The 11,899-nt window shown below is 38.9% G+C and overlaps 1 protein-coding gene across 1 annotated transcript; it reads right to left on the bottom strand.

Annotated features, from left to right (window-relative positions):
- Window positions 1-227: 227 nt before the first annotated feature.
- ISOC1 (isochorismatase domain containing 1) lies at window positions 228-4,770 on the bottom strand. Its single transcript, XM_010174521.2, has 4 exons — window positions 4,651-4,770; window positions 4,279-4,482; window positions 3,779-3,895; window positions 228-859 (listed from the first exon to the last, which is right to left on the bottom strand). The coding sequence occupies exons 1-4, from the start codon at window positions 4,768-4,770 to the stop codon at window positions 713-715; spliced, it is 588 nt and encodes a 195-aa protein (XP_010172823.1). The 3' UTR covers window positions 228-712.
- Window positions 4,771-11,899: the final 7,129 nt, after the last annotated feature.

Raw genomic sequence — 11,899 nt, 5'->3', positions numbered from 1 at the left:
TGCCAGTTGTTTATAAAGAACTCATTAAATGACAGTTTTCTGTTTGTGTACAGTAAAGTGAAGTACAGGGTTGGACAGTCAATTTCAGAATAATCAAAAGGCATGATGCAGCCTTCAGCTACCTAGAGCAATCAAACATCAGCTGCTGCTTGATCTATGTGTCTTGTCTACAAAGCAAAGCGTTTAAATTTTACCCTAGAGAACAAAAGCGCACATGTAGTCCATGTATCTTACTCATTTTTTGACTTACGCCCTATTAAAACACTTCATTTACATAGAACATTAAAGCATATCACATCACATTTATCCAATACATAATTATCTTCTAAAGTATAACAGAGTATCATAGAATGCTTTTACAAAGTGCCACAATCAAGAGGTGTCACGGAAATATGCACTTTTTGGATCTGTTACAATCAGTGTACAGCATAGACTAGCAGGCACCTCTGTTAATTTTTTTTTTTTTAATAAATATGGCAATTTGACAACAAAAGGGTCCTATGGTACCCAAAGCTTCTGACAACTGTAACTAAACAGAACATACTGGCACCCAGATGTATAACCAGACAATTTTCCTAAGGCAAGGACAAGTATGTAAATTTTTAATTTTACACTTCTACCAAACTTTGAGTGAAAGAAGATGTACATGTGTGCTTACAGCTTTCCTTCCTCCTTAAAGATGACAACAAGATCTGCTTCTTCCACATCCTCTTTAAACTTTGGAAAGGAGCCCCGACTCAGGGGCACTCGCCTTAATGAGATTTTGGATTTCTTTGAATTTTGGATGTTCTTTATCAGCTACCAGCTGCAGCAGTATAGCTTCACTAGTAGTAACTATAATTCCAGTACGAGCAAGACGCTGAAAAGAGAAAAGGGCAGAGAGAGAATAACATGAGATACTCACAAACGTGAATGCGTTTCCATTTTGCAAATAACACAGACTGTATTTTTAAAAACATCTCCTATTAACAAAAATATTGCCAATTCCATTTCTGCATTTCTTAGCAGTGCCATTTATAAAGCTACAATGGAAAGTGACTGGTTTCAGACTTTACTGAGGAAAAATGCTACTGTAGAGTACAAATAAGGCTTCCTACTTGGACAGGATTCTTTCCCCATTTAATACACAGAGGACCCATCCCCTCCTATACTAACAACCCTTCCCCTTGCGTGGTCCCAAGGATAGCTTTCTTCACTCCCAGGCAGATTTGAAAGGCCTGGGGAAAAAGAAAACAGTGAGATCTAAGCTAAAGGCATTAAACAAGAAACTCCTCTTTCAAGGGCTTGTTATGTGCTAGTACTTTGGTCTTAGGACTACACAGCACACAAGTACTAATAACCTCAGGAGACAACGAAACGCTCTTCTGCATACCTTATAAATCATACTGGCAAAACAGCAGCTGCTTTTAAGAGACATCTCATTACAGCCTCAGTAACTCCGACTTTAGTTCTCACAGGCTACAGAATAAAAAGCATTGCTGTACAGAAAGCAAAACTGAAAGAGGTCTGCTAGACCTTGTAAGTGTGCCACTAAACAGAGCAATGCTTCACAGACTACATGGACTTACTGCAAAGTTTTTGGACTTTTAAGGCTGTTGCCTATGTAGCAAAGTAAAAGCTGACTACCCCCTGCCCTCCCATCAGCTTTCCTGCAATTGTACAGATGCTTTGGCAGTAAAACTCTCCATGGAACCAGCTTTTCTTCCATCATCCTCTACTCAGCTGCATGCTTCACCAGATCTAATGGGGTCCTGAACAAGCCATGAGAGCACAAGAGGCAGAAAATACAGATATGTACGCCTTCAGACAGGTTTCAATTGTCATTACTAAAGGAAAGACAAGCTCCAAACTTTCTAGGGCAGACACAGATCACTGCTGTTTAGTTGTTACTAAACTACTAAGCAATTGATGGGAAAAGTTATTCATTTTAGGAGACTGCTAAACTATACGTAACCACAGTCTATGTAATGACAAACTAACTATGCTAGATTTATTCAGGTCAATGCTTCCTGCTTGCAATAATGGCAGTAAGCCTTGTGATACCCTTAAGTTGAAACAAAGCACATAGCTTCTCTAGCTCTCTTACTCTGCACAATGACACATTTGTTTAAACCACATACACATATAAAAGAGAAAAATAGGAAAATCAAAATGAAATATTATGGCAATGTTCTCAAGATGTACTTCTCCAGGAATACAAAGTTTTTTCTTTTAACTAGTACAGAAGAAAGAAAAAACAGACTGTTAAAGAACCTTGCCCTCTGAGAAATGGTGACTGAAAAAAGATAAAGTCTTCTCTTTAGAAGCAAAACATAACATAACATGTGAAAGAGGCTAGTATTGGCTTATACCCTACTTCTAGGACTAAGTATAATTTATATAGTCTCAAGATTTATAGGAATGAGAGATGCACATGCTAAGCATACTAGATGATTTTCAAGGAAAGGAGAAGTTTTCTTAGAACATAGTCTTTCAGATGAAGGAAAGCAGCAAGGGTGCGTTGCATCTACAGCATAGGAACCAGCAGAACAGATGTGGAACAGAAAAGACAGTTACCTAAAACTGACCAGTTTGTCTGGTTTACAGGTTTTGCAACCAACCAGGCTTTTAACACAATCGGTATCTTTTTGACTAGAAAGAAAAGCAAAACTAGCTAGTCACTGTTTTAACCTCTGTTACACTGAACCAACTTCTATGCTTGGAGATACAGCATAAGTGATAATCAAATGTACAAAGAGGTAGACAACAAGGTAAACAGATTTCAGGTTTTCTATATTTGTTTTGTCTACTACTGCTGCTGCACCACATTGACTTGGGAACTACATTATTTCAGTCATTCCTGCACTCTGTGTGCGTCACTGTGCTTTACGTGACAGATGACATTAAGCTCCACTTAATCAAAGTCATGGGTTTCATCAAACACTGTATGTTGGAGATTTTCCTTTAGCCTTTAATTCTCTGTTTTTTGAGAAACAGAAGAAATTAAAAAGTCTTCTCCAAATCTATGAAAGATGTATAAAATGCTGTAGTTATTATTAGTTTCAATTTCCAAATAATTGTTAGGGCCTGAGGCAAAAATTGCAATTCTTAATGTATATATGAGTTCTTGATTTCCAACAGCAATGCCTGTAGGCAAGTTAGAGAACACTATCCAAAAATCGTTTGCATGATTTTGCTACCACATAGTCGTACATGCTTTTAAATCTTCTTGTTATATTTATCTCCACTTTCTCAACGTTTACTTACACTAAGATTCTAGAAGGGGTGGGGGGGAGTCTTTATTACAATCACAGACTTTGAGATTAAGCTTTGATTTGCACTAATGAGAAAGAGTGAAGGGAGGGACAGACATACAAAAGGAGCTTTGAACACGAGCACTTGCTATATTCCATTGCATTTCAAGGAATTTCAACACCAGAACATATTGTTTGGAACAATGAAACCAAAAGCTCTGTGGCATTTTTACTCTGCTGTACAAATAACACTCCATAAATCCTAAAATGCTAATGGTTATACAGAGTAATCTAGATTGCACGAAACAATCACTTTTAAAATCCAAGTGTCCCAAACTGGGTTCCACATATTAAATCAGAATTTAGGGAGGAAACATAAGGCAGTAATCCTTCTCCACCCTGGAAGCTATTCTGAGAATCAGAGCATTGACCTTTTCTCAAGTCTACATTTGTCCACTGCTTACTGTCCTTAGAAATTCCTTGTTAGCTTACAATAAGCAGGGAAATTACCCCAAGGTAGACAAAGCCTTGACTAAGAAACTTACTTCAAGAGCAAACATTCTGTCCATCATACTTCTTGATGAGGTGGCATCAGCTACAATATGAACTTCCAGACCTCTGCCAATTAATTCCAATGCTGTTTGCTGGATGCAGACATGAGTCTACAGGGGAGAAATCAAAGGCAAAAAACCCACCAACCATTATTATAAAACATGAGTAGCACAATGCCAGATCAGATTACACAATTAATGTTCAAATATGTAGTTTTCTACCCCTGAATTACTAGGGAACTCAATGTGGGTTTTAAATGCCAGCTGAGCTTGAGACAAGAGCCTGTATTTTACAAATACCTCATTTCAAATTTTATTATGAGATAATGTCAAAGAGAAATAACACAAGAATAATTTAATCTGTAGAGGAAACCTGAGCTCTAAGCAATATAAATTGACTATTTTTTTTTTTTAATTACAGAAAGCAATGCTTAATACTATTGAGGGCCAACAGACATTACCATAGAACAATACAAGAATAGCAAGGCACCTACTTCTACTCCAAACAGGACAACACTGCGGACTCCAGGGATCTCTGCTAATGCTGCTTCAACTTCTGGTAGCACCATTGAAAATTTTGTTTTGGGAAGCACAAGTTTAGCTCCTGTTAAATCTATTTCTTGCACAGTGCTGCCAAGACCTTTGGGATACTGTTCAGTTACAATAACTGGAATTCCTAAGAGCCGTGCACCTTGGAGCTGCAAGTGGACAGGGAATAAAGTATAAAAGAAAATAAATTATTGGACAACAATAATAGCAAAGACATTGTTATTAGCTGAAACTAAATAACCAGTAAACTGTCTTTGTACAAAATAAAATTTATAACTGTGATCAAAACTCACTAGAAAAACAAGCAAAAACCATACCAGTCGTTGGCCTACACTGATGATATCACCAAAGTACTTGATGGCAGGCCGGAATCGCTCTTGCATATCACAACAGAAAAACACAGTGCTTGAGGGTGTCAGGTTGCCCAAAGTAGTCATCTGAAAAATGAAATAATGTTTTCTGTAGCAGTGAAGAGCCTTTCAGAAAAGCAGCAGAATGAGAAAGAGTCTGCCATGTCTCTGCCAAGTAACAGATTTATATTACTTTACGACAAAATAGGAGAAAGGTTTTTCAAGCATGATTTTGGTATGTTTCTAAATTCAAATGAACGGCTGAGACTGAGCAGCATAGTACATTCAACAATAGGTAACCAAGATTTTATTAGGTGGGAGGCACAAGCCAATGTAAATGTACATGGAAACTTCTGAACTCTGAAGGTGGGCAGAGGAGCACACAGCCTAAATGACTGTAAAATATTAAAAATACCAACAACAAAATTACATTCCTCAAATTCATTTTTGAGCCTACAATTCTTGGAACTGACATAAAATTGGGATAAATTAAAGTTAAAAAAAGTCAGGCTTCCACTTGCTTGCCATACTGCATGTACATATATTTTCATAGTTTCATTGTGTAGTCAGTTTGGTTTGTCTATGACATCCTTTAGCATAAGCCTGATGAAAGTCCAAAGGGTGGAATGAAACCAGAGACACTTGTCAGTATTATGATCAGAAACTGAACTGAATACACTTTAATGACAAAAATAATCTACCAGAGTTTCCCTCATACAGGCTACTGAGTGGTGTAGAAGGCGCGGGGGGGATGGGGGATAAGGAGGAAAAAAAAATAAAAATTCAAAGATTGCGTTTTCTGGCACTTTGAAAGAGTGCTTTGTATCTGTGTGAAATTACTTGCACTACCTGCAGAAGCAAAGGAAAAGGCTTCAGCTGGAGGCTACAGGGAAAGAAAGCAGCTAGATACTATCATTTAGTCGTAAGGTAACTAAAGAGAAATTACATCCATTCAGGAGCTTTTCAGCAGACTGATGAATCAAATTGAATAAACTGGTTCTGGGAAGTAGCCATTAACTGTATACACTTAATTTTCTGCAAACTGAGGATGTGATATTTTAAACTAAAACAAAATTACAAAATCTGTAAAATAGTGTATTTTGGAAAAGCAGGGATGTATTTGGTTTACTTGGCAAAGTTTTGGTAGCGGTGGGAAGCTTCAAGGGTGGCTTTTATGACAAGATGCCAGAAGCTGCTCCACAGCCAGTGCCAGCTGGCTCTGAAATGGACCCGCTACTGACCAAAGCTGAGCTCATCAGTGATGTTGGTAGAGCCTCTGCAGTAACATATTTAAGGATAAAAAAAACCCCTAGCAAACCAAAAACAAAAAAACAACCAACCCACTGTGCAACAGCAGCTGGGAGAGAGGAGTGGTAACAGTCAAGAGAGAGAACTCTGCAGACACCAAGGTCTGCAAGGAGGAGGAGAGGTGATGCTCCAGGTGCCGCAGCAGAGATTCTTCTGCAGCTCGTGGCAAAGACCATGGTGAAGCAGGCAGTCCCCCTGCAGCCCATCAAGAATTGGCTTTGCATAGGAGTTAGGGAGGGCAGCCTCCACATCTCTCTCCCAAACACTTCTGTGATTCTACACCCTATAACAAATGAGGCCTGGGACCAAGAATGCCTGAAAATAAAATTCAGTATTGAATAACTGCCTTGTTCTTGGACACTATCCATGTGCTTCAACAATGCAGGGGCCAGATGGTGGGAAGTACTAATGTACAATTCAACACTACAGTGAGCCATTTTAATTCTGGCACTTAACTACCATCAGAGCAGTCAGTCATGACATTTAACTTTCCTACTGCTCAGCAGCAAAAATAAGAGTAATTGGAATAGACAATATTTCTAAATGTGCCTCCTACTCAGAAAACATGTTGTTTTGTCTTGGTATTTATATGACAAGCAAAGACCTTTATTTTTTTCTATAAATTATTCCACCACTTTAATATTTTTATGATCATTTTGAACTACTGTAAACCATCATGGATTCGTGGAGTTAGTATGCTGCCTTAGTATACATTTCCTTCCAAGGCAGTGGATGGTGCTACCATCCTTAACAAAAAAGCATGTGTGAGTAGACTAGGAAGGCCTTCAAGAAGCTGCATAGTGTGCCTTTTCAGACTGATCAACCAAATGCCAATATTCTTCACAGATACGTACCTGGTCTGACCCATCAGCAATACATAATTTCCAGAGCTCCTATGCAATCCATCCTACAGCTCTGTTATCTTTGCTTTGCAGTGTTTTCTCACCCACAGTACTTTTGTTGGCATTTAAGAGCGCTATTTCCAGTTCTGTCCACGGTGGACTCGAAACACAAGAGTGTTACCATCCTCCTTCACATGCATAACCATGCACAAATACCTACTACCATACCTCAAGACTCAAATCTCGTCTCCCTTTAGTCCTTCCCCTCCCCTCCCTTATTCTAAAACATATCTAATACTTTCAGTCTTTCCTCCTACAACTCAAGTAATTTTCATTGCCCTCCCTGGGCTGCTTTTCAAACTGCAGTCTACAATGAGGCATCCAATAATGCTATAACAGTAGTACTTCTCTGCCCGTAATACTTCTCAGCACTAGTAGAGCCCCAGAGAAGATCAGTCAATTCACAGCCCTTGCAGACCCTCTTCAATTTGTACTTTCCAGTACACTATTTGCTCTTTTCACAGTTGATGATACTTAAAGACTCCTGAGGTGCATTTTAACCTAAAAATCCTCTCTTGAACTCTCCCTCATCTTTTATTTGTGCTGTGGATTATTTCTACCTTAGCATAGGAATTATTTCTACCTTTGTTGCTTCCATTTTCACCTGTACCTTATTCCACCTTATTTCTCAAGCTTACCATGAAAAGCCTGAATTCTGCTCTCTCAGATGCCTACAGTTTGCCACCTTCTGCAAAAACAGTATTTGCCCTAGGTTTCAGCAGTGACATGGATGACAGCATATATACAAACAGTGGATTCGGAACAAATCTTATAGAGCCAAATCCAACACTATTCTGATTTGACAGTAAAGCATGGAAGAAAACCAACTGCTTTTCCAGCCCGGGAGCATTCTCGTTGCAGACTTTCACTGCATCCATAATCCCATGTGTTTGTGACAAATATCACAGAGAGCTGGAGCAAAAAAAGCCTTATGTCTGCTTTTCTCTATTAACAAGTTGGTTTAATATGATTTAATTTATGCCTTCAGTTTAATACTCTAAAATAAAGTTGTGTCAACTATATATTTACTAAATAAAAGCTTTTACAAAATCTAACACAAATAATTCCTATACTGATTTTCATATTTATTTCTGATTAACTTGCAGTCTGAACTGAATCATGCAAGAAGAAGAAACTGGAAGAGAAAGATGGCAAGGTCAAGAAATCAACACTTGCTGGTGTTATGTGGGATAGCAGATGTGGGAAGGAGAGAGTGCAGCAGAAAACAGTTTGAAACTAAGTTTCATATATAGTAGCTAATGCAGTCCACAAATAAATTCACAGAATTGTCTGCTACACATAAAGTTTCTGTTCACTGCTTCTTCAATGTACCACATAAATCCTACCAACTCACCCGCTCTCAAAAGCTGTCCTTCCCTTCCACGGCCACACCTCATCAGGAACATGGGGCATCTTCACCTCACACATTCCCTGACAGTGAAAACCCCAACCATCTACACCCTACCACTGAGCTGGTGTGGTGGCAAACCTACATCCAAACATCAAACCTTGGGCTGGCACACCAGCCCTGTTTGGTTTCACTCTGGGGAGAGGCAGGCTAGGCAAGGACGGCAAGCCACCGCAGCCACACAGTACCTGTCCGAATCCGCCTCAAATATAACATCTACTCAGATGTGGTATCATTAAACAACCTAAATTTAGAAGGTAAAAACCCAAACCTCAAATCACCTGAAGTTCCCACACACAGTATACAAGCTTTTCAATTTGTTTCGCCTCACCCCCCTCAGTCAGTCACCAGGACTTTCTTCCCTCCAGCTGGAAGTAATCCACAGCACAACCGGAATAGGTACAACGGACATGTAACCTGATGCAGCTCTTTTACCCTGCTAGAGAAGTCAGCCCTAGGACCTTGTCCAGAACAGGATTTAAAGTTATGCTATCATGACTTACACAGAGCTTTATATCCTACTCTAGAAAAGGTGTAGGTGGGAAAGGACAGGTGTTTTTTTCACATCTATTTCATCTCTGCTAATTATTATTAATCATACAAAATGCAACTGTGATGATGTACTGTAATTACAGAATCTGCTTACAAAAATATTAACATATACTAGCTCGTTACCTGCACTTTCCCTGTTCAAACTTCAGGAAACAATTACACACATAAAACACAATTTTTCCCCAGTATTTGTAACGAACAAAAAAGCAGAGAAATAATCCCATGTGACATCACTAGTCACCTCATAAATCTCTTGCCAAGGTTACCTAGTAAAAGGGCAGAGTGGAGGACCTCATAGCCTTGGTATTTCAAGGATGGCATAAAAAGACAACAACAAAAAGAAGCTAACTATCATATTCTCTCCTTTATTTCTAAAAGGAAATCTGTAAAATTCAGGTTTACTTTGTTGCTTCTCTTTCAAAGGAAAAAAATTGAAGAAATTCAGTTTAATGTATTTCAAGGGAAAAATAGGTTACAAGTGTGTAAACTTAGGAATATAAATATTTCTTTTATGCTAAGCCAAAATGCAGCCTCTTATATGCAATTCATTTAGAAGGGACAGATTTAGTTAGATAAGCACATGATGTTGATATAATTCAGACAGTATAAAATTCTTCATCAAACCCCAAAATTATCAAAATGCTTGCTGCAGAGAGATTTACAAACAAGGAGTCTGGATTTCAAGAAACCTCTCTTTCAGTATTTTCAGTCCGTTTTTTCCCTTCTTTAAAGTTCCAAATGCTGCTTTTTAAAAAAAAGTATTTATTTAGAAACATATACTTAATTGTAGTACTAAGTACTATAATTTACTTATGCTTTGGCTTATTTAGAAACATATACTTAATTGTAGTACTAATGTACTGTAATTTATTTATGCTTTGGCTTTTCCTGGTCTTCAGAAAACAGACTTAAGCCCCTGAGTTAATGTTACTTCTATTTCCAAAGCATCTGAACATAGAGATACTAGATATATGCAAAGACAGTGAAAATCTGTGTATAAGTAGTTCTATTTTATTTATCTTACCTTTCAATTCAACAATTAAATATGATTCTGCAAGCAGCTTTCTGCAAGGAAGATACACCTGAGACATCAGCATATCTTCTAAAAAACACCTGAAGTAGAGGTGCTTTATGCAATGATTTCAGTAATAATCTTACCCTTTAGCTCTAGCATCTTAAGGTTACAAGTTTCTAAACACAGAACAGAAGGACTGCTGAAGAGAAGTCACCTTGAAGTTATGACAGCAACCGTCAAATAAACTCACTTGGGCATATATTGAAACACTGCCTGAACTCCTCTATTATAGAGCTGTAACTGGCATAGTTGCCTTGTCTTCTGATACCTCCAAAGTGTTTTCCTTACTGCTTCTCCCTTCCAAAGGCAGTTAGAGCAAAACACAATAGTTTTAGTAGCACTATTCAACTGCATTTAGAGTTAGAAGAGGTTAAAGTGGCCCTGCATTCCCCAGCCCTGACAATAAATATTGTTCTATTAAAACTTTTAAAACATAAAATTTAAGAAAAGCAGATGTCTCCTTTCTGCCAGTCCCTCAATTTGCAAGCCAATGCCAACCTCACCAGCTGGGAGAGGCCAAAGGAAAAGTCCCTCCTCAGCAGCCAGGCTGAACATCATCCCTGCCTAATGCTGGGTGGCCATTAAAAGTTCAAGGGGCTATTTTGCGCCAGGACAGCTAAACCAAACAAATGTACATACATGAACACAGTACAAAGGCACAGATACATCCAGAGAGCAAATGTTCCTGTATAGCTCGAGCCTTGAATTGAGCTGGGTGGAGTGGCATTCCCAGGGCAGCATATGGTAGTTTCTCTGTGAGATTACTGTCTTCTTCAACTGCAGGGACAGGAAATTGAAACAGCCCTGTCAGTCATAATTTGATGCTGACATTTCTTGAGCTTCTGCAACAAAAGGAGTCCTTCCATGACAGGTCTGCACAGGAATCAAAACAGGAGGATATCGTTCCAGGGCTCATGGGTGCTACCACCCTAGGAGTTAACATGCTATCCCTAACCAAACACGTATGTATATTTTATAAAGCATGCACATAAAAATTCTAAAATTACTGCCTAGGGATATGGATGCTAGTATCTGTGAATCCTAATTTTAGAGCAAATATATCTTTCCAAATATGCAATTCTAATCACATCAGTGAGCAAAGGTCTCTCTTGAAAGACATGTTCAAAACTGTATTTCAACTGACTATGCCACATGCAGCGTTGACAAACCTATGCCATGTGTAACTGTAGATAAAGCATCGGGGAGGCGGGGGGAAAGGGCACACAACAGTGGCAGTGTGTGTAAAGAAAATATAATCTTCCCATCAGTAAATCCTAAAGGTCTTAAAAAGCACAGCTGTGACTGTATCAGACCAAATGTTCCCCAAACGAGTGATCTCTGAGCACCTGCTGGTGGCTTAAGGTGAGCTGACTGATACCATTGTGATGTCTCCAGCTCATTCTCAGCTGCTGAGGTACATCAAGGAGGCAACTAAAATAATACACAACTAACATCCTTTTAATATCAACAGTTGCTATTGTCACAGAATTGCAACAGTATCAGTGAAAGCAGCTGATCAGTTAGGCAATTAATAAACTAAATATTGGTTCATCTTGAGACCCTGCACTCAAAGCTGCGTAGTGCATGTGCACTTCAGGATCACTGTATCCTTCCACGTCTCAACGCTGACCTTTTACATCAAGATGTACATCCTGCTACAAATGCTCAGGCTGCATTTACAGTTTCATTGCACAGGACATCTGCAAGAGAGTCTTTGCAGAGCAGTGCTCTGCACACACAAATTAAAAAAAAATCTGACCTGCACCACTGTTAAGCGCCCAGACAACACGAATTCTGTTTTTAAAATCCTTGCTTGAATTAACACCCATACCAACCCCATCTGCAAGTTCGAGAGACCACCCTTTCCAGTTTCTCTAGCTGGGCCCCTATCCATCCTGTTTCCAACACGCAACGGGGAAAGGCTTTAAACTGAGTATGATGAATGACAAAACTAATCCTAAATGACAAAGC

Source organism: Antrostomus carolinensis, unplaced genomic scaffold, assembly GCF_000700745.2.
Source record: "Antrostomus carolinensis isolate BGI_N321 unplaced genomic scaffold, ASM70074v2 scaffold24678, whole genome shotgun sequence".
Classification (NCBI taxonomy): Eukaryota; Metazoa; Chordata; class Aves; order Caprimulgiformes; family Caprimulgidae; genus Antrostomus; species Antrostomus carolinensis.
Note: the sequence above shows the minus strand (reverse complement) of the source record. Positions and strands in the feature narration are given on the sequence as shown.

Bases quoted from the DNA above. Each gene is read 5' to 3' on its own strand.
- ISOC1 (XM_010174521.2), bottom strand. From the start codon at position 4,770: ATGACTACTTTGGGCAACCTGACACCCTCAAGCACTGTGTTTTTCTGT. The intron at 4,483-4,650 runs GTATGGTTTTTG...GTCCACTTGCAG, and splicing joins TCAGTGTAGGCCAACGACTG to CTCCAAGGTGCACGGCTCTT. The intron at 3,896-4,278 runs GTAGGTGCCTTG...TCTCCCCTGTAG, and splicing joins TTGTCCTGTTTGGAGTAGAA to ACTCATGTCTGCATCCAGCA.